The sequence below is a fragment of the Coregonus lavaretus genome (assembly GCF_964263955.1).
Source record: "Coregonus lavaretus genome assembly, chromosome: 23".
NCBI classification, from domain to species: domain Eukaryota; kingdom Metazoa; phylum Chordata; class Actinopteri; order Salmoniformes; family Salmonidae; genus Coregonus; species Coregonus lavaretus.
Genome location: NC_140010.1, coordinates 6,269,645 through 6,293,402, shown reverse-complemented (window position 1 = coordinate 6,293,402; position 23,758 = coordinate 6,269,645). Strand labels below are relative to the sequence as shown.

The following is a 23,758-nucleotide window of genomic DNA, read 5'->3' as shown; positions in this document are numbered from 1 at the left end:
TTTGTTCCAGTCATTGGCAGCAGAGAACTGGAAGGAATTGCGGCCAAAGGAGGTGTTGGTTTTGGGGATGACCAGTGAGATATACCTGCTGGAGCGCAGACTACGGGTGGGTGTTGCTATGGTGACCAATGAGCTAAGATAAGGCGGGGATTTGCCTAGCAGTGATTTATAGATGGCCTGGAGCCAGTGGGTTTGGCAACGAATATATTTGGCGACGAATATTCTGATAGGCTAATTGACATAATTTGAGTCAATTGGAGGTGTACCTGTGGATGTATTTCAAGGCATACCTTCAAACTCAGTGCCTCTTTGCTTGACATCATGGGAAAATCAAAAGAAATCAGCCAACCTCAGAAAAAACATTGTAGACCTCCACAAGTCTGGTTCATCCTTGGGAGCAATTTCCAAACGCCTGAAGGTACCAGGTTCATCTGTACAAACAATAGCACGCAAGTATAAACACCATGGGACCGCGCAGCCGTCATACCGCTCAGGAAGGAGACGCGTTCTGTCTCCTAGAGATGAACATACTTTGGTGCAAAAAGTGCAAATCAATCCCAGAACAACAGCAAAGGACCTTGTGAAGATGCTGGGGACATGGGGACAAAGACCTTACTTTTTGGAGAAATGTCCTCTGGTCTGATGAAACACAAATATAACTGTTTGGCCATAATTACCATTGTTATGTTTGCAGGAAAAAGGGGGACGCTTGCAAGCCGAAGAACACCATCCCAACCGTGAAGCACGGGGGTGGCAGCATCATGCTGGGGGGGGGGGTGCTTTGCTAGATGGCATCATGAGGAAGGAAAATGATGTGGATATATTGAAGCAACATCTCAAGACATCAGTCAGGAAGTTAAAGCTTGGTCGCAAATGGGTCTTCCAAATGGACAATGACCCCAAGCATACTTCCAAAGTTGTGGCAAAATGGCTTAAGGACAACAAAGTCAAGGTATTGGAGTGGCCATTACAAAGCCCTGACCTCAATCCTATAGAAAATGTGTGGGCAGAACTGAAAAAGCGTGTGCGAGCAAGGAGGCCTACAAACCTGACTCAGTTACACCAGCTCTGTCAGGAGGAATGGGCAAAATTCACCCAACTTATTGTGGGAAGCTTGTGGAAGGCTACCCAAAATGTTTGACCCAAGTTAAACAATTTAAAGGCAATGCTACCAAATACTAATTGAGTGTATGTAAACTTCTGACCCACTGGGAATGTGATTAAATAAATCAAAGCTGAAATAAATCATTCTCTCTACTATTATTCTGACATTTCACATTCTTAAAATAAAGTGGTGATCCTAACTGACCTAAGACAGGGACATTTTACAAAGATTAAATGTCAGGAATTGTGAAAAACTGAGTTTAAAGGTTTTTGGCTAAAGTGTATGTAAACTTCCGACTTCAACTGTATCAGCTTGCTGCCAGCTCTTAGCAAACTGTTGGAAAAGTTGGTGTTTGACCAAATACAATGCTATTTCTCTGTAAACAAATTGACAACAGACTTTCAGCATGCTTATAGAGAAGGGCACTCAACATGTACTGCACTGACTCAAATGACTGATGATTGGTTGAAATAAATTGATAATAAGAAGATTGTGGGAGCTGTACTGTTAGATTTCAGTGCAGCCTTTGATATTATTGACCATAACCTATTGTTGAGAAAACATATGTTTTATGGTTTTTGAAGCTTCTCTAATGCCAAACATGTAGGGTGTGGTGTACAGCAGGGCAGCTCTCTAGGCCTTCTTTTCAATTTTTGGACCCCAGGAAAAGTAGCTGCTTTCAACAGCTAATGGGGATCCTTATAAAATACTAAATACCAAAAATCTGAATTTCCTCCGTTGCAAGAAAATCCTCAGCAACAAAAAAGTGATCAAATTAAGATCGTATACAGTGCCTTGCAAAAGTATTCATCCCCCTTGGCGTTTTTCCTATTTTGTTGCATTACAACCTGTAATTTAAATGGATTTTTATTTGGATTTCATGTAATGGACATACACAAAATAGTCCAAATTGGTGAAGTGAAATGAAAAAAAATTACTTGTTTCAAAAAATTCCAAAAAATAAATAAGTGGTGCGTGCATATGTATTCACCCCCTTTGCTATGAAGCCCCTAAATAAGATCTGGTGCAACGAATTACCTTCAGAAGTCACATAATTAGTTAAATAAAGTCCACCTGTGTGCAATCTAAGTGTCACATGATCTCAGTATATATACACCTGTTTTGAATGGCCCCAGAGTCTGCAACACTACTAAGCAAGGGGCACCACCAAGGAAGCGGCACCATGAAGACCAAGGAGCTCTCCAAACAGGTCAGGGACAAAGTTATGGAGAAGTACAGATCAGGGTTGGGAGCACCATTAAATCCATTATTAAAAAATGGAAAGAATATGGCACCACAACAAACCTGCCAAGAGAGGGCCACCCACCAAAACTCACAGACCAGGCAAGGAGGGCATTAATCAGAGAGCCAACAAAGAGACCCTGAAGGAGCTGCAAAGCTCCACAGCGGAGATTGGACTATCTGTCCATAGGACCACTTTAAGCCGTACACTCCACAGAGCTGGGCGTTACGGAAGAGTGGCCAGAAAAAAGCCATTGCTTGAAGAAAAAAATAAGCAAACACGTTTGGTGTTCGCCAAAAGGCATGTGGGAGACACCCCAAACATAGGAAAGAAGGTACTCTGGTCAGATGAGACTACAATTTAGCTTTTTGGCTATCAAGGAAAATGCTATGTCTGGCGCAAACCCAACACCTCTCATCACCCCGAGAACACCATCCCCACAGTGAAGCATGGTGGTTGCAGCATCATGCTGTGGGGATGAGAGAGGAGCTGGTCAGGCAAAGGGTGAGGTCGTCGTCGGGTGAGGTAGTCGGGTAAGCTTGGCTTTATACATAGTTTGGGCTTTGTCGAGTAAGGCTAAAACTATGTATTTAGATTGTAGTTAGGTATTGTAGGTAGTTATCGTGGGTTGTTGTATGTAATTATTGTAGGTTAGTATTGTATTCGGCTGAGCCCGGCGTAGCACGAAGCTAGCTGGCTAAACCACCACCTGGACTAGCTGGCGGATAGCTACTGGCAACTATTAGCAACAGTATAGTTGTTTTACGCCTGAGAGTGCCTGTAATTATGCCAGCTGGCTGCCTACAATAGTTACATACAATAATTGCCTACCATTCAGCTGTTTTCTAACCTCATTGTCTGAACCGTTAACGCTAGGTAGTAAGTGGCTACTGTGCTTGAAATTTAGCTAGCTTGTTGCTACCTGGATAGCAACTAGTATACAATAGCTGGAACGACCTCGCGAACAGACGCGAACTGGCTGAGTCAATTCAGTGGCTAGCTTTGCACTTGGCTAGCTAACAGTAGCTGCTAGGGGTAAGTCATAACATACATTTGTGTTTTTTGGTAGCCATAGTCGTTCAAGGAACTCGGGACATGGGTGACTAGTTAACGTTAGTTTGGCTCTCTCTGTGTGTTCGTGCCGTGAAAGGAGGGGTTTCTTCTTTGTCTGAAAGCAATGGCTAGCTAGTATGCTAACTATTCTAGCTAACTAACTGGCTGAATAAGTTGTCGACGGACTCGCTCAAGCTGTCGGGACTAACCCACAACGTTAGACACGGACACAAACGATCTGCTTGGCGTGCTGACACACTGGTGGTTTGTTGTGGCCGAGTATTGGTGCTAAACCGTGTTGTTGGAGTCCGGCATGCTAGCTGGCTGCGGCATCTTATGGCTAGGTGCCCTGGACGATTTTCACGGAAGAATACTGTACCTAGTCAGCTAGCTGAATAAACTAAGTTAGTCTATTCCTAGAAAACATTGAACCGCTGTAGTTTACAACAATTATAGTTTCTGAGGTGGAAGTTGGGAGAGTTATATTTGGGTGTTGTGGTGAGGGAGGCCCCGCTCTCTCCTTTCCCAGATGTTTAGTTCATTTCATTCCGATCTCCTTTGCATTATTGTAGCCATTTTCTGCAGCCTGTCAACTATGCCTCTGTCTATCCCTGTTCTCTCCTCTCCGTACAGGCTATACAAACGCCTCACACCGCGTGGCTGCTGCCTCTCTAACCTGGTGGTCCCTGCACGCACCACCCACTTGGAGTTCCAGGTCTCAGGCAGCCTCTGGAACTGCCGTTCTGCTGCCAACAAGGCAGAGTTAATCTCAGCCTATGCTCCCCTCCAGTCCCTCGACTTCTTGGCGCTGACGGAAACATGGATTACCACTGAGAACACTGCTACTCCTACTGCTCTCTCCTCATCTGACCATGTGTTCTCGCATACCCCGAGAGCATCTGGTCAGCGGGGTGGTGGCACAGGAATCCTCATCTCTCCCAAGTGGACTTTCTCTATTTTTCCCCTGACCCATCTGTCTATCTCCTCATTTGAATTCCATGCTGTCACAGTCACTAACCCATTCAAGCTTAACATCTTTATCATTTATCGCCCTCCAGGTTCCCTTGGAGAGTTCATCAATGAGCTTGATGCCTTGATAAGTTCCTTTCCTGAGGATGGCTCACCCCTCACAGTTATGGGGGACTTCAACCTCCCTACGTCTACCTTTGACTCATTTCTCTCTGCCTCCTTCTTTCCACTCCTCTCCTCTTTTGACCTCACCCTCTCACCGTCCCCTCCTACTCACAAGGCAGGCAATACGCTTGACCTCATCTTTACTAGATGCTGTTCTTCTGCTAATCTCACTGCAACTCCCCTCCATGTCTCCGACCACTACTTTGTATCCTTTTCTCTCTCGCTCTCCTCCAACACTACTCACTCTGCCCCTACTCAGATGGTAATGCGCCGTCGCAACCTTCGCACTCTCTCTCCCGCTACTCTCTCCTCTTCCATCCTATCATCTCTTCCCTCTGCTCAATCCTTCTCCCTCCAATCTCCTGATTCTGCCTCCTCAACCCTCCTCTCCTCCCTTTCTGCATCCTTTGACTCTCTATGTACCCTATCCTCCCGGCCGGCTCGGTCCTCCCCTCCAGCTCCGTGGCTTGATGACTCATTGCGAGCTCACAGAACAGGGCGGCCGAGCGGAAATGGAGGAAAACTAGACTCCCTGCGGACCTGTCTTCTTTTCACTCCCTCCTCTCTACATTTTCTTCATCTGTTTCTGCTGCTAAGGCCACTTTCTACCACCCTGTCTTCTTTTCACTCCCTCCTCTCTACATTTTCTTCATCTGTTTCTGCTGCTAAGGCCACTTTCTACCACTCTAAATACCAAGCATCTGCCTCTAACCCTAGGAAGCTCTTTGCCACCTTCTCCTCTCTGCTGAATCCCCCCCCCCCCCCCTCCTCCCTCTCTGTGGATGACTTCGTCAACCCTATGCTTTGACTTCTTTCTCCCCTCTCTCTCCAGATAAAATCTTGCGACTTGTGACGGCCGGCCGCCCAACAACCTGCCCGCTTGACCCTATCCCCTCCTCTCTTCTCCAGACCATCTCCGGTGACCTTCTCCCTTACCTCACCTCGCTGATCAACTCATCCTTGACCGCTGGCTATGTCCCTTCCGTCTTCAAGAGAGCGAGAGTTGCACCCCTTCTCAAAAAACCAACACTCGATCCCTCTGATGTCAACAACTACAGACCAGTATCCCTTCTTTCTTTTCTCTCCAAAACCATTGAGCGTGCCGTCTTTAGCCAACTCTCTTGCTATCTCTCTCAGAATGACCTTCTTGATCCAAACCAGTCAGGTTTCAAGACTGGTCATTCAACTGAGACTGCTTTTCTCTGTGTCACAGAGGCTCTCCGCACTGCTAAAGCTAACTCTCTCTCCTCTGCTCTTGTCCTTCTAGACCTGTCTGCTGCCTTTGATACTGTGAACCATCAGATCCTCCTCTCCACCCTCTCCGAGCTGGGCATCTCCGGCGCGGCTCACTCTTGGATTGCATCCTACCTGACCGGTCGCTCCTACCAAGTGGCGTGGCGAGAAGCTGTCTCCGCACCACGTGCTCTCACCACTGGTGTCCCCCAGGGCTCAGTTCTAGGCCCTCTCCTATTCTCGCTATACACCAAGTCACTTGGCTCTGTCATATCCTCACATGGCCTCTCCTATCATTGCTATGCAGACGACACACAACTAATCTTCTCCTTTCCCCCTTCTGATAACCAGGTGGCGAATCGCATCTCTGCATGTCTGGCAGACATATCAGTATGGATGACGGATCACCACCTCAAGCTGAACCCTGGCAAGACGGAGCTGCTCTTCCTCCCGGGGAAGGACTGCCCGTTCCATGATCTCGCCATCACGGTTGACAACTCCGTTGTGTTCTCCTCCCAGAGTGCGAAGAGCCTTGGCGTGACCCTGGACAACACCCTGTCGTTCTCCGCTTACATCAAGGCGGTGACCCGATCCTGTAGGTTCATGCTCTACAACATTCGGAGAGTACGACCCTGCCTTACACAGGAAGCGGCACAGGTCCTAATCCAGGCACTTGTCATCTCCCGTCTGGATTACTGCAACTCGCTGTTGGCTGGTGTCACGATCGTCAGGGAGAGACCAATGCGCAGCGTTGAAGGTGAACATATTATATTTATTAAATGATCACACGATCAAAACAACAAACGAAAAAACGTGACGTCTATGGTTTAAACACAAACCAACACGAACAAGAAACCACAAACACAAAGTGAAAGACAGACAGTTAAATATGGCTCCCAATCAGAGACAACCAGCTGACACTCGTTGCCTCTGATTGGGAGTCACTCAGGCCAACATAGAAATACAAACATAGAATACACACCCTGGCTCAACATAACAGTGTCCCCAGAGCCAGGGCGTGACAGTACCCCCCCCTAAAGGCGCGGACTCCGACCGCGCCAACTAAATACCACAGGGGAGGGACCGGGTGGGCACTCCGCCTTGGCGGCGGATCCGGCTCCGGGCCTGATCCCCACTCCCTCTCCAACCCCCCAAAGTACCCCTGGTCCGGTCTGGCCCCGCTGGCCGGAGCTGGACTGCACACTGATGGAGCGGATTGCTCTAGCTCCGGCGTAACGCATCTGACCGGTGCCGGACCAGGCACCAGTGGAACAGGCACAGGCCGTGCCGGACCGACGACGCACACCACTGGCTTGGTGTGGGGAACAGGCACGGGCCGTGCTGGACTGACGACGCACACCACTGGCTTGGTGTGGGGAGCAGGAGCGGGCCGGACAGGGCTGACGAAACGCACCACAGACTTGGTGCGGGGAGCAGGAATGGGCCGGACTGGGCTGGCGACGCGCACCACAGACTTGGTGCGGAGAGCAGGAACGGGCCGGACAGGGCTGACGAAACGCACCACAGACTTGGTGCGGGGAGCAGGAATGGGCCGGACTGGGCTGGCGACGCGCACCACAGACTTGGTGCGGAGAGCAGGAACGGGCCGGACAGGGCTGACGAAACGCACCACAGACTTGGTGCGGGGAGCAGGAATGGGCCGAGCCGGGCTGACGAAACGCACCACAGACTTGGTGCGAGGAGCAGGAATGGGCCGAGCCGGGCTGACGAAGCGCACCACTGACTTGGTGCGGGGAGCAGGAACGGGCCGAGCCGGGCTGACGAGACGCACCACAGACTTGGTGCGGGGAGCAGGAATGGGCCGGACTGGGCTGGCGACGCGCACCACAGACTTGGTGCGGAGAGCAGGAACGGGCCGGACAGGGCTGACGAAACACACCACAGACTTGGTGCGGGGAGCAGGAACAGACCGGACCGTACTGGGGACACACACCACTGGCCTTACACCGGGATCTGGAACGGGCCGGACCGGACTGGTAACACACCCCAGTACCTCTCGCCGTGCCTCTCCACCTTCCATCCCCTCTTCGACCAGTGGCCCCCGTAACCTGGCGGCCTCCTCTGCCAACCCGCTGGACCGCTCTATCGCGGCCTCCTGCTGCCCCGACGTCGTGAGCCCCCCCCTAAAAAATTTCTGGGGGTCTCTCCTCCCCGTGGGCCAGGCCTCTATCGTTTTCGCCCAACTCTCGCTCCTCTGTCTCCAACTCCCGCTATTCAGCTCCTCAATGGGCTTGACCCAGTCGAAGCTCTTCCTCAACTGTTCCCAAGTCCACCCTCTCTGCTCCTCACTAGGCTTGACCCAGTCGAGGTTGCCACGGAGATCTGCTAGCGATGGCTCCTGGACACGCTGCTTGGTCCGGTTTTGGTGGTTTCTTCTGTCACGATCGTCAGGGAGAGACCAATGTGCAGCGTTGAAGGTGAACATATTATATTTATTAAATGATCACACGATCAAAACAACAAACGAAAAAACGTGACGTCTATGGTTTAAACACAAACCAACACGAACAAGAAACCACAAACACAAAGTGAAAGACAGACAGTTAAATATGGCTCCCAATCAGAGACAACCAGCTGACACTCGTTGCCTCTGATTGGGAGTCACTCAGGCCAACATAGAAATACAAACATAGAATACACACCCTGGCTCAACATAACAGTGTCCCCAGAGCCAGGGCGTGACAGCTGGGCTCCCTGCCTGTGCCATTAAACCCCTACAACTCATCCAGAATGCCGCAGCCCGTCTGGTGTTCAACCTTCCCAAGTTCTCTCACATCACCCCGCTCCTCCGCACACTCCACTGGCTTCCAGTTGAAGCTCGCATCTGCTACAAGACCATGGTGCTTGCCTACGGAGCTGTGAGGGGAACGGCACCTCCGTACCTTCAGGCTCTGATCAGTCCCTACACCCAAACGAGGGCATTGCGTTCATCCACCTCTGGCCTGCTGGCTCCCCTACCTCTGCTGAAGCACAGTTCCCGCTCAGCCCAGTCAAAACTGTTCGCTGCTCTGGCACCCCAATGGTGGAACAAGCTCCCTCACGACGCCAGGACAGCGGAGTCACTCACCACCTTCCGGAGACATTTGAAACCCCACCTCTTTAAGGAATAGCTGGGATAGGATAATGTAACACCACCCCCCCCCCCCCCCCCACCAAAAAAAAACAAAAAAAAACATTGTAAAGTGGTTAACCCACTGGCTATAACGTGAATGCACCAATTTGTAAGTCGCTCTGGATAAGAGCGTCTGCTAAATGACGTAAACGTAAACTATGTATTTCATCGGCAGGGACTGGGAAACTGGTCAGAATTGAAGGAATGATGGATGGTGCTAAATACAGGGAAATTCTTGAGGGAAACCTGTTTCAGTCTTCCAGAGATTTGAGACTGGGACGGAGGTTCAACTTCCAGCAGGACAATGACCCTAAGCATACTGCTAAAGCAACACTCGAGTGGTTTAAGGGGAAACATTTAAATGTCTTGGAATGGCCTATTCAAAGCCCAGACCTCAATCCAATTGAGAATCTGTGGTATTACTTAAAGATTGCTGTACACCAGCGGAACCCATCCAACTTGAAGGAGATGGAGCAGTTTTGCCTTGAAGAATGGGCAAAAATCCCTGTGGCTATATGTGCCAAGCTTATAGAGACATACCCCAAGAGACTTGCAGCTGTAATTGCTGCAAAAGGTGGCTCTACAAAGTATTGACTTGGGGGGGGGGGTGAATAGTTTTCAGTTTTTTTGTCTTATTTCTTGTTTGTTTCACAACAAAAAATATTTTGCATCTTCAAAGTGGTAGGCATGTTGTGTAAATCAAATGATACAAACCCCCAAAAAATCAATTTTAATTCCAGGTTGTAAGGCAACAAAATAGGGAAAATGCCAAGGGGGGTGAATACTTTCGCAAGCCACTGTATATGTACTTTGCCCAGCATTGAGAACGATAATGGATATATAAAGAATACATAGTGAATAATGAATAATTATAATGAATAACAAGGCAACATGTTGGGTCTTGACAGTGTTTGCAACATGCGTACCAAATTGTGTTACAATACAAATATCTGTGACTGATTTATATGCATTTATGTGCCAGACCACGTCCATGTGAATGTTTATTGGTCAATAGTGGCCATGTTGTTTTAGGTACCAGTCTGGAAAATATTGCGTTGAGGGTCCATAGATGCCACATATCAAGTTTCGTAAATATCGGTCCTTCGCTGCCAGAGGAGTAGAGTTTTAAGTGTTTTTCACAACATTCTAAATGGCGAAAAATCCATCATGGTGGATCTTATGGGTCCCTGAGGCAAATGTGTTCCTTGTGAGGAGAGGGACCTATGTACCGAATGTCATGACTTTAGGTCAAACAGGGCGAGGGGCGTGACCTTTCAAAGTTTGCATTTTCAATCGCTTTTTAAAGCGTCACCATCTGGCCAATCAGTGTAATTTTGTAAATGCCGGATCTCTATGGCAGGATGCATCATTCACACAAGTTTGGTAAAAATCGGGCCAGTACTGTCTGAGATATGGCGTGTGACGAGCGTACAAACGTTCTAACAGACGGAGACAGATCCACAGTCCCCTCCTCGATTTCAACGTGGGGACAATGAATACATCAATAAACAGAAAGATTAGTAAATAAAGGGTGGTTAGGTCATCTGCTTACCTTCCCCAGTAGGACGGCCATCTTGTGTCTCCAGCGTCCCTTGTTGAGTGAAGCCACTCTGATCCACAGGTTGAGCTGGGAGTTGTACATCCACACGTCTCTGCCGTTGATACGACCCCCTGGAACACACACACACACACACACAAACACAGACACACACACACACACACACACACAACACTGTTAGCCTTGAGTCTGCGTGACTCTGGTCGGTGTTAGCCCAATGAGCTAAAGCCTAGGCATTAACACTGGGAGGTAGCACAAAGGTCTCAGGCAAGGTGACTCATCTTGTGAGAGTGTAGTTCACCGAACCACCTCTACTACAACAGTGTTTCAACTTTGTCATTGTGTTGTCTTGTCATTGTCTTCTTCGGCTGTTTTTACTCATCTGAAAACTGTTTTGTCTGAGACCAACAAAAAAAACAAAGCAAGCATCAATCCTAAAATCTGTCCAATTCAATCCAAGTTGATCTTGAGTTGATCTTGAACAACATCCAAACTGTGCATGGGTTATGTATTTGGGCTCAAATGTCAAGGTCACATTTAGTGAGGCACAGCTGACTCTGTCTAATCTGAGTTAAAAGTTTGAGCTAGGCTTCATGGGTAATCCTGCTAATCAGTCTACTCTGACACGAAGCAAACAAAACACACGCATACACACACGCAACCTGATAAAAAAAAGACGAAATTACAACACACACGTATAGCACATAAACACACACAGAGACACACACAGACACACACCCTGGCCTATTACACTTCTTTATAAAGCAGCAGTTGGATGATTTCCTCTACTCCCTGTCTCTGGGCAAACATGTACTTTAAGGAACTGTTTTTTTTCTCTTCTCCTCAGCAAGAAGCAACAACAACATGTGTAGTTAAACCAACCAGGTTGCAGACACGTTGCTAGCAAGCTCTGACACAACACCTCACTCCCTCCCTCTTTCTCTCCCTCTCGCTATCGCTCGCTCTCTCCTTCCCTTCATCACTCGCTCGATTGCTCTCTCTCTCTCTCCTTCCATTCCTCTCTCTCGCTCTCTCTCTCTCTCTCTCTCTCTCTCTCTCTCTCTCTCTCTCTCTCTCTCTCTCTCTCTCTCTCTCTCTCTCTCTCTCTCTCTCTCTCTCTCTCTCTCTCTCTCTCTCTCTCTCTCTCTCTCTCTCTCTCTCTCCTCCCTCCCTCCCTCCCTCCCTCCCTCCCTCCCTCCCTCCCTCCCTCAGCACCTGCCTGCTGTTCCTTTACAGCCTGAGTCAATCAAAAGGCCCCACTGATCCTTGTGAAAACAAAGACATCACTAAACCAACAGGACTTTTTTGCTAACACAATAGAAACAATGGAATAGATGCAGGGTAAACGGACAGTTCAACAAATCATGTTTGACTGTTTTCATGTTTAACATGACTCTATGTTTTTGAGAGAAGTCATGAAATAGGTCAAGTTTTTCCCTGTACATGAGTTCCCTCTGACTTGATATGAAGATGTTGGGAGATTGACATGAATGCTGAGTGTCACAGAAAGAAAACCCTCATCAGAATCATCCTACTGGCTCAGGGCAAACTGATTTCTTCTAAACAAACAGATGGTTCAGTGTTTGTGAAGCTGTGTTGAGAGAGAGAGAGTAGAGGAGAAACGATTAACCAGGGGGTCATGCATGTTAGCCAGACTCAGCCTCAACAGAATCCCAAAACAACAATATGAACAATAACATCCCACTGGGCACACACTGGTTGTATCAACGTTGTGTCCACTTAATTTCAATGAAATCACGTTGAACCAACGTGGAATAGACATTGAATTGACATCTGTGCCCAGCGGGAAGCAACAAAACCAGATGATAAGTCCTATGGTGACATAAAGACATATTCATAACATTGACAAGTATAATTATGCATGTCTTAATGACAATATATGATACATCAAATATAATTGCCAAGCTGGTAAACATTAAGATCAGAAGTCCCATCTTCATTTCACTCCTCCACACCTGCTCCAACTGCTAGAGCTTATCTTCTAACAATGAAATGAAATTATTTCTCAATCCGTCACAGTCTGTTGGTCTTAGAATGGGTGTTTAGCCATAATTAAGAAAGGGTGTCTATAGAGCCTCAGAGGCTGTCTGTGTCCTGCAGTGAGCAGCAACATGACCTCAGAGGCTGGCTGTGTCCTGCAGCGAGCAGCAACATGACCTCAGAGGCTGTCTGTGTACTGCAGCGAGCAGCAACATGACCTCAGAGGCTGGCTGTGTACTGCAGCGAGCAGCAACATGACCTCAGAGGCTGTCTGTGTACTGCAGCGAGCAGCAACATGACCTCAGAGGCTGGCTATGTCCTGCAGTGAGCAGCAACATGACCTCAGAGGCTGGCTGTGTCCTGCAGTGAGCAGCAACATGACCTCAGAGGCTGGCTGTGTCCTGCAGCGAGCAGCAACATGACCTCAGAGGCTGTCTGTGTACTGCAGCGAGCAGCAACATGACCTCAGAGGCTGGCTGTGTACTGCAGCGAGCAGCAACATGACCTCAGAGGCTGTCTGTGTACTGCAGTGAGCAGCAACATGACCTCAGAGGCTGGCTGTGTCCTGCAGCGAGCAGCAACATGACCTCAGAGGCTGTCTGTGTACTGCAGCGAGCAGCAACATGACCTCAGAGGCTGGCTGTGTACTGCAGCGAGCAGCAACATGACCTCAGAGGCTGGCTGTGTACTGCAGCGAGCAGCAACATGACCTCAGAGGCTGTCTGTGTACTGCAGGGAGCAGCAACATGACCTCAGAGGCTGTCTGTGTACTGCAGTGAGCAGCAACATGACCTCAGAGGCTGGCTGTGTACTGCAGTGAGCAGCAACATGACCTCAGAGGCTGGCTGTGTCCTGCAGTGAGCAGCAACATGACCTCAGAGGCTGGCTGTGTACTGCAGCGAGCAGCAACATGACCTCAGAGGCTGGCTGTGTACTGCAGCGAGCAGCAACATGACCTCAGAGGCTGGCTGTGTACTGCAGCGAGCAGCAACATGACCTCAGAGGCTGTCCAGAAAAAAACAAATGTGTTGGTTTCTTTTTTTGTATTCAGCTAAGCCGGTTTATTGGTTGCATTCATGTTGTCCATTGAGACAAACCTCTGAGGCACTGAGTGACTACTATCATTAAATGCTCCACACATCAACAGCCAGCTGTCAACTGGGCAGATGGGGCTACAGACAGAGGCTCGTGTTTGATCCTGACGTCACACAAACCAAACAATGGACAATGCTGTATGTCCCAGTCCTCTGATTCCCCTTCTGTCCACCCATAGGAATAGACTGGATAGTGGAAACCAGTCGTTTTTTGAGAAAATAATTTTTTGTGAAAACGCTGGCTGAAACATAATGCCATGTGACTTCCATCAGAGAATTATTTTAGGTGAAGACTGAGGATAGGACAAAGTAGATGAAGTCATAGTCAACAGCCATTGTTATGTGTGAGTGGTGGGTAGTGGTATGTGACTATTATATAACCCTCTAATAGTGGTGTCTGTCAGTCAGTCAGTCAAGGTACTGTTACTAATCAACTGATAATCACATTGGTCTCTCCATCTCTACTCCATCTCTATAGACTACCACCCTCTGGCTCCTGTCTGTCTCCAAATAACAAACAGAGCATATGATAAGAACCAGTTTTCAAGACAAAAAAACAAAACAAATAAACTTCAAACACTTCAAAGTGCACCATGATGTTGAACCTACTCATTAAGCTTCCAAACCAGGTCTGTTCTCACAGGAAGGAAGTGTTCCTACTGAGCATCAACTCCTACACAGGAGGACGGACCGTCACGTTAAAAACACCCCTTAGGAAAAGTCAAGGAGAGGGGCATGCCGAGACACAGGAGGCAAAGGTGATTTATTTGACAGCTTTCTCAGAAATGTAGGTATAGTACAGTAGATCATTACGGTCGATCTCTGAGTTATTTTGAACATTCCAACTACTGTCAAATACAATCACTGGTGTGTTCTGGAATTCTGGATTTGCAGGAATCCAGTGAAATTAGCGTTGGTTGGGTTGGTTAATGTGGTCAAATGGCCACCCAAATCTCCCACTGACATCAGTTCAGGTTAGGATACCCACAGTGGTGAGCAGAGAGGTGAACCGTTTGGTCATATTGTGGTCATTGACAGTGAGTGTTGAGAGCTGAAGTATGCAGTCACTGTGGGAAAGATGTTTAGGGTCATGGTCACAGTCACGGTTCATCTCATTCTGATCCTATTGAAGACTGGGCTTTACTGCAGCTGTACTGATGGACACCCTCCAGAGTAGGTGTGTGAGAGCCACAGAGGGAAGAAGAGAGAGAAGGGGGGACAGAGGGAGAGAAGGTGAGAGAGAGGAAAGGAGAGGGGGGGACTGAGGGAGAGAGAGAGAGAGAGAGAGAGAGAGAGAGAGAGAGAGAGAGAGAGAGAGAGAGAGAGAGGGCGGGATAGAGAGAGAGAGGGACAGAGGGAGAGAGAGAGAGAGGGGCAATAAAGGGGGAAAATGTTGTAGATAAAGTTAGAGAAAGAAAGGAGGGGAAAGGGAAAGAAACTAGTAGAACTAATGGGGAGAGAGAAAGACCAATGAAGAATGAGAGAGGGTAATAAATAATAAGAGGAGGAATGAGTGACCGAAAGAGAGAGAGCAAGAGATATGAGAGGGAGGGAGGGAGGGAGGGGGACAATATGTTGACATTTCCAGGCATGGCTTGCGGGTAGATTGATAGCGCACACGTGAGGACATGTAGAGCACAAGACATAAACACTGAACTCTTTCCCTCAAGGCCAGACTGTGAACTTACAGGGAAAGCCTGAGGTTTGGTATTACATTGGAACCCGTTCTGTTTTCATCAGGGACTGTAGATGACGTTATCCTACTGATGCCCTGTTAAACTTGGGCCCACTGAGGCTTTAAAAAGGGCAGTTTGCGCCACACTTGGTCAGCACACTTTTCCCAGTATTAATCAGCCCGGTCAAATGGCTATAAAAGCCCTGGGTAGAAGTTCCTCATTGGCTCAGATCTAGGATCAGCTTACCTTCCGTAAACCCTAACCTCAACCATTAGAGGGTAAGACTCAGACTGACCATAGATCAGCATTTATGAGCAATTTTATCCTCGAAAGCTATAAAGCACAAAGAGCCGTGTGACCCTGACTCTTGGCCAATGGGAAAAGATGGAATGAGTGAGCTGGCCAATAAGGGCCTCCCTGGGCACCGCGCCTGCAGAGTGTGTCCAGATGTTGCTCTCACATTTTCCTCTTATAAAAAAACAAAAAACACATGGCTAACATTACATTACATTACTCCCTTTTCTTCACTCCACAGAGAGGGAAGACATATCTGAGTACTCTACAGCTGTGTGTCTCAATAGGCTGTAAAATAATTATTCCCTTAGCTGGTCTCCTTTCTTGAATGACTGAGTTTTTCATTTTTTCCTGGTCGGACCAGCGATTCCTGTCTCTATTAATGGCCATCTGGACTGGTAGCATAGGTTATAGTGATAGGTAGAGCCCTATCCAATCATTCTAGCTATCTGTGGTCATTAAGCAGATGATACAAGGGAAGGATGTTACTACAATTAACCAATTAAAGTAGATGGCTCCCATGTATACTTCCTGGCATTTCCTGATCTCTTTCTTGACATAACCAATTCATGATGACATATTCCATGACTAATCCTTGTTTAGGATGGCAGACTGTCAGCCAACAGACGAGGAGCTCACCTGAGACCAGGATGTCGTTACGCAGGGCACAGACGGCGTACTCTGACTTGGTGAACTCTGGGAGCTTGGCCAGGGACTTCCACTCTCCCGTCACAGGGTCGTAACACTCTGTATAGGGCAGGTTGAACCCTCCCACCCTCTCACAGCCCCCCACCACCACGATCACCTCTGAGAAGCCTGTTGACCTGCAGATAGAGGGAAGGAGGAAGGAGGGGAGAGAGAGAGAGAGAGAGAGAGAGAGAGAGAGAGAGAGAGAGAGAGAGAGAGAGAGAGAGAGAGGAGAGAGAGAGAGAGAGAGAGAGAGAGAGAGAGAGAGAGAGAGAGAGAGAAAGAGAGAGAGAGAAAGAGAGAGAGAGAATAAACCAACAATAGAGTAACAAGACTCATCAAAATAAACCTAACACTAGTCGCTGTGGAGAAATAAGACGACAGCACAGAAAGACTACACATAGCAACATTACACAACACAGCACAACTCCAGAGGAACATACACAATGCAGGTGACTGTGGGAAAACGAGACAGCAATGAGATACAACTAAGCAACACCACAATACAGGCCAGTCAGTTTGATTTATGACTAGAGTGAAAAAGAGAAGGCAGTACGCTGCACAGCTATAGACTGGTAATTCACAACGTGTAATATGTCATACTTTATTCACATGATTGTACTTGTCTACCTGGCAAAAGACTCAAAATACACATTCTTCATAACAACAGAAATAACCTACTAAAGACCACTGAATATCAATGACCTCAATAAACCAACTGAATGCTTCTCTATCTGCCTCACTGTTTGGAAAGTGCATGCCAGGGCTATGACATGATTTCCTTCGGTTGGGGGGAGCGATTCACTGCAACTCCACACTATGTGGTACTGTCAAGAATCCTTAATCCTTTATAATTAAACTTCAGAATATCCTAACTCTAAATCAAACTCAATGACATTTAACCTTGATTTATACAGGGAGTCAATTTGCTAGCCAACAACATGTTTTCTTACACTTTCCCCATACCTTTCCCCTACATTCCCCCTTTCTGTTTAGACACAGCACTGGTAATGACGAGTGCAGGTCATAGGTAAGAAGCTGAGGTCAGGGGTGTGTGGAGCTAAACTCAGGTGAGTGATCCACAGAGAGCATTCAGAGCCCCAGGCTTTCCCCAGAGATGGGGGCCCTGTTGGGGGCTGAAAGTTGGTGATGGCATGCATCTGTTGGCAAGAGCTGGAACTAGGGGTCCTGGGGCTACACACACAGACACAGACACAGACACAGACACAGACAGACAGACAGACACAGACAGACAGACAGACAGACAGACAGACAGACAGACAGACAGACAGACAGACAGACAGACAGACAGACAGACAGACACAGACAGACACAGACAGACACGGACAGACACATACACAGACAGACAGACAGACAGACACAGAAAGACACAGACAGACAGACCCAGACAGACCCAGACAGACACAGACAGACGGCAGGCTCCACGCCAGTTCTGATCTGCCTGGATACTGACACGGTACTCTTGAGAGAGACACGTCACCTCCCTGCTAGCTAACTGGCACCCAGCGTCAAATAATACTTAACCCAGACAACTCCGCAGGCAGGAGAAAAGCACTGTTGAAACCAGTGACAGGAGAAAAGCACTGTTGAAACCAGTGACGTCTAAAAAAGCAGACGTGTCTATGTGGCTTTAAAGACCAGTTGAACTGATCTGCTAACACTCATCACACATACTCTAACATGTAACACAGAATACATAAAGACACGTCCAGAACATTCTCTGTGGATGAACTCATCACACACACTCATATGATCCTATGTATATCGTACACAAACAAAACGGGGCTGTATGTGACTCGCTGCTTCACTACTGCTATTAAAACAAGACCCAATGTACGAATGGTTAAGGCTACAAAGGCTTGCAACATAGCCGTTATTCTGGCAGAAAAACTGGAATGTGTATGGACAAGCTCTTCCACCTCATGACACAATTTCATTACAAAACATGACTATAAAACAAACCTCTGTGTCTGCACAATAACACTGCAGGCACACATTCATGTTGTAACCCAAAACCATCTACTGTGGAGGAGAAAACAGTGGAATACTGAGTCTGACATTCTTCCTCTTATCTTTCACTCATCTCTGTCTTATCCCTTTCTTTCTTTCTTTCTCTCTCTCTCTCTCTCTCTCTCTCTCTCTCTCTCTCTCTCTCTCTCTCTCTCTCTCTCTCTCTCTCTCTCTCTCTCTCTCTCTCTCTCTCTCTCTCTCTCTCTCTCTCTCTCTCTCTCTCTCTCTCTCTCTCTCTCTCTCTCTCTCTCTCTCTCTCTCTCTCTCTCTCTCATCTTTCTCCTCACAGAGACAAAGGTGGGTGGTTCTTTACCTGAGCTGAGAGCAAAGTGGCAGTGGTTTTTGTTTGCAAACAGACATTTCCTATCCTTCTTTTTAGGATTAGAGTTAATCCCCATAAAATGATTGTGACAGATGAGTGATGAGCCAAGAGGAATTAGAGATGACATATAATCTGTCTTCCAGTTGACTTGCAGGGAAGAAGGAACTGTACCGTGTTCAGTCACAACACTTCCTCATATCTGAGTGGGCCCTAGTGCCTTCAGGGCCTTACAATAAATAGAGGACTATTTGAAGACATGAGGTGAACTCTGCCCTACCTAGATCTGTTGAATTGTTCTATCCCAAAAGCTGTGCCAAATCAATTTCCCCTTGAGGAACAATACAGTTCTATTGAATTGATTGACTGATCAAGTCTCTGAACTACACCTCCCAACATCCCCTGCACTGTACCTGCGTGGGCGGGTCCTGGGGGACATCATCTCGTTGCCCAGTACGTGGTACCGCCGGGCCTCGTGGAGGAGCTGGTAGCACTCTGGCGCCGTCTGGATGATCTGGTCTCCTTCCACTGTCTGGACAAAGTAGTTGGGGTGCAGCAGGGGCAGCCGGACGTGGTGCAGCAGGTCCTTAAGCACGGGCCTCCGGGGCTCCACACTGTGGTACACCCAGCGCATCACCGCCTCAAACACCACCTCCTCCTTCCCGATGGTCAGTTCGTCACTGCAGATGTACTCCTCCAACTCATCTCTCCTCAGGTCCAGGAACTCCTCGTGCTGGGCCACGTCAGGAAAGTTGGCCAGGGCGTACGAGCGGCAGCGGCTGGCCAGCTGTTTCAGAGCGTGGGCATCGGCGAAGCGTTGGATGCCCAAGCAGTTGCAGGGGTCGAGTTGGTCTTCCAGGAACTTGGCGCAGGCGTCGCGGAGCGTGGAGATCTGGAAGAGGCTGGAGGTCTCGAAGAGGAACTGCACGTTGTCGGTGGTGATCTTGGCGCGGCCCGTGTAGACGTAGCTGAGGAAAGAGTCCATGGCCTCGGCCAGGATGCCGTTGATCTCCACCAGCATCTCACGCGACTCGCGGTGGTCGTTGCAGAACATGGCGCGGAAGTAGGAGGAACAGGCGGAGAGCACTGCACGGTGGCAGGGGAACTCGCGGCCCTGCACGCTGATGACCACGTCAGTGAAGAGGCGGCTGTCGCGGAACTCGTTGAACACCTGCAAGATGGCCTCCGAGTGGGAGGAGCCGGAGGAGAAGTCCAGAACTTCATTACCGGTCAGAGTTTTGGAGTCCACTTCGAACACCTTGGAGGGATGAGAAGAATGAGTTTCATTTTAAAGGCCTACTCTTTAACTTTTAATCTACAGTCAAAAGTGATAAACTGAAGGTGTTGAGGGTCTTGGCACCCCAATGGTGGAACAAGGTCCCTCACGACGCCAGGACAGCGGAGTCACTCACCACCTTCCGGAGACACCTCTTTAAGGAATACCTGGGATAGGATAAAAGTAATCCTTATACCCCCCCCCCCCCCCCCAAAAAAAAATATATATATATATAGATTTGATATATTGTAAAGTGGTTGTCCCACTGGCTATCATAAGGTGAATGCACCAATTTGTAAGTCGCTCTGGATAAGAGCGTCTGCTAAATGACGAAAATGTAAAATGTAATGTCTTGGCCATGTTCAGTTTGTTTTGCTTCTTGGAAAAATTTGTTTTTAGTATGTTTTTATTTGTCACTGGAGAAATAATTGATACATATTGCACTTCAAAACACTTATCAGGACTAGTAAGAACTCTGAGTTGTGATAAAATGTGTGGGTTTAGTGAGCACCTTTCGTTTGACGGCGGGGGAGTCCCTGGTCCCAGAGTCCTCCCTGTTGAGCCGTCTGCCCAGGATCAACACCATGGCTGCTGCCCTATAGACCTATGTGATACCTGGAGGGACAACAGGAAATAAGGTTAGACCGACCGGATACCGGGAGGGACAACAGGAAATAAGGTTAGACCGACCGGATACCGGATCATGTTACATGTGGTGATATACACTAAGGAACAGTAGATCTGATTGTGCATGTTTTATAGACGTGTTATAAGCATATGTAGCTCTAGATCAAATCTTACAATCGTTATATATAAGTACAAATCAAGTTATACAAGTCACTTGAAGTTGAACTTAACTACTGAACTTGAACCACTGCTGTGACGAAATGGAGAAACCAAGTACTCTCCAGAGGCAATAGTCATAAAGAAGTCACATGGGAAACAGCCTGCTTTGAGCTTCAGAGAGAGAAAACTAGTTGTACTAACAATTCCACTGTCTTCAGGGTAGAAGAAAAGTTGTAGTTTTGAGGGCTTATAAACTTGAGCCATTCACACAGGGCCGCTTCCAGGCATAAGCGACATACAAAATATTTTTATTTTTTTTATTTTTAGAACTCAGTGGGGTCTCAACTTACTATTGAGAGTAAGAATAGTAGAACACACCAGGTGCCATTTCAAAACGTGGTTGTGCATCAGCAGTTGTTCTCTTGTTATGTCAGTCACTGACAGTCAGCATATCAGCTAACAATGTTTAGATTGGTAGTTAGTCTAGCCAGCTATCTAATTATGGTCAAATACTGTGCCCAGAGGCCCTGACCTCCAGGGGGCCTCGATTGATTTTGTTTGTAATTCTCAAATATCATATTAACATGGCATAAGTCATTACAAAATGTGTAGAATTTCAGAAAACTTGCTTTAAAACTGCAACATTTTCTCTACGCCCCATGGTAAAATGTGTAAAATTGCAGAAAACTTGCTTTAAAACTGCAACATTTTCTCTACACTCAAAATATGTTGTATTGCAGGAAATTAACTTTGCCGAAAGGCTAGAGCCGGCCCTGCATATGCACATATCTACTAACCACTTCCTCTGTCTCTGTACTGAAGCAGATGTGCCCTGGGCCATAGTACTACAGTTGAAAAGGCCAGTAATCACAAGGACAATAGAGCTAGAAAGGTTGTGGTGCAACGGTACATCAATCATGTTTGTTTTGAAGGAAACTAGGAGAAGAAAAGAAAGGCATCACCTCATCATGCTTTTATCAGTGAGCAATCTGCGAAGCCTGTTGAAGCCAGGCCTGTAGTCTTTTCAACAGTGATGCTCTAACTGTGGGTCCTAGGGGCATAGTCTTTGAAACAGACAGACTGCCAAACCAGATTAATGCCAACCAGATTAATGGCAAACTAGATTATCATCAATTCTGGGAGAGAGCCTCGGGGTCACTCCTGAGTCTGAGTCATCTTTTTTCACCTCCAGAGAATGGCAAGTTTGGAGCATAAAACAGGTATAATGCGTAGTATGTCTTCAGCGCACAGATGTTATACGAACACACACGCGAACACGCACACACACAGGTGTACAGCCCCAGGCCTACTATCTCAAACCATCTATTTAATTCAGAGGGGAAATTAATTCCTTCACTGTCTCATTCTGCCATGAGAACCTGCTTGTTTTTACATAATGATAAAGAAGTTGACATTGTCTCATCATGATGTCTTTCAGGCACCAGCGTGCACTCTTCACTCAGGTCACGTGCGTGCGGTTACTAAGCAGAGGTGGTAAATAACCGCAGCGCACCGGTCTGGCTATCTGATGAATGTGGTCATTCTCATCCGAGCTATATTTAACCTGGCGGTTGAGACGTACAAGCGGAACAAAACACACAACTGTTTGTGTGAGTTATCCTAGTCCGCAGCCGCAGCACCTCCTAGTAATTAAGCAACACAAAGGACAGGGTTGCAAGTGGCAGTGCCTTCTTTGACCTGTGTAGCTAGGCTATAAAGACAACAACAAAGTTAGCGGACTAAACTCCACTCCATTGGAGTTCAGTCCTGCCATAGTAAAGTGTTCTCTGTAGCTATTGCATCTCTTATATAGCCACAGTGACCTCGTCTTCTTGTCGCGTCTTTTTTGAGAGATTAGACTAGGTGATTTCTAAAATGGGAATGGTCATATACACGTATTTACGCACAATAAACAAGCAAATCACAAAAATGTTGAGCATATTAAATTCTGATCAGGATTGACAGAATCTATGTTATGCAGCATGGAATCGAACATTATTATAATGATCAAATGTCAATATTGATGAAGCAATAGGTGTATTATGACTGTCAAAATGTTTAAAATAAAACGCATGTACAATAACAACTCCAAAAAAGTTACAAACCCGTGATATCTGCTATAGATGGTAGCCTTTTCTATTGTGTCTCATCAGCCAAAAATCGATGACCTATTCTCGGAAACCTTGAACAGTGCGCCTTTACGCTTAGACCAACAAAATGAAGGCATACAGTATGTTGACCAAAAATCCAATGCCACAACTGAATACAAGAGAGTATTGGAATATACGTTATATATTACTTGCTATTTTTACTAAAGTACCTTACCTTCCTTATGCAAAAGTCTCCGTATGAACCGCCTCGGCTATTTGGAGTAGTGGAAAAAGAAAAGAAAGTTGAAAGAAAATGTGTATCCGAAAATTATTGGTCCAAAAATTGTATGATAAAAATACGTTTATTTATACAAAAAAAAAAAACTGAAAAATATGTATTTCTCTATTTTCTAGACATCCTGACTTGTTATGCTCGCAGAGACAAAGAACTGTAACAAATTGTAAACATCACAGCGAGATATATGTCACATCCTCAGAATATGCCGACCCAGTCAGCTGGAGTTATTGGTGCTTATGGGTAGTGTATTTCATAAGAAGGGGTTGTGCTTTACAGTTGTGCAATCAGAAAACAGCACTTCCCAAAGTACCTCTGTCCTCCGCGTGGCTGGCCTTTGTTTGCAAACAAAACTTCCCTGATGTAGAATTTTTTTTCTCAGAAAATCAGGAAACTTTTTTGTCAACAACAAGAATGTAATAAAGTGCAGGATATGGCCTGATAGTGCTATAGGTCTAATTTATACTCATTGGGTCACTTATGATCATGAGTTGAGAGACCAGAATAGTATAAATCAGACATACTTTAGTAACTTTCCTTATTGCTGAATGCTGACAATGAGTTTACAATATAAATTGGATGGAAAACAAACAACCATTTACATGATTTACAAGCACACTCTGGTCAATGACATATAGTTGTGTTGTATTCTACTGTCCTGATTTTTTTGTAATTTTAAAGATACATAAACAGTCAAGATCCTTATAACGCTCAGCCATGTGGTAAACAAAGGGTATGCTTTGTAACCCG

The 23,758-nt window shown here is 46.8% G+C and overlaps 1 protein-coding gene across 1 annotated transcript in view; it reads right to left on the bottom strand.

Annotated features, from left to right (window-relative positions):
* Positions 1 to 23,208, bottom strand: part of LOC311150705 (kelch-like protein 24) — a 45,862-nt gene extending 22,654 nt beyond the window's left edge. The window contains exons 1-5 of the mRNA XM_084188217.1: positions 22,949 to 23,208; positions 20,349 to 20,452; positions 18,975 to 19,819; positions 16,164 to 16,348; positions 10,454 to 10,572 (exon numbers count right to left, since the gene is read on the bottom strand). Of these exons, the coding sequence (XP_084044343.1) occupies positions 10,454 to 10,572; positions 16,164 to 16,348; positions 18,975 to 19,819; positions 20,349 to 20,423 (1,224 nt within the window). The 5' untranslated portion in view covers positions 20,424 to 20,452; positions 22,949 to 23,208. The remainder of the gene's footprint in view (positions 1 to 10,453; positions 10,573 to 16,163; positions 16,349 to 18,974; positions 19,820 to 20,348; positions 20,453 to 22,948) is intronic.
* Between the last annotated feature and the right edge of the window lie 550 nt (positions 23,209 to 23,758).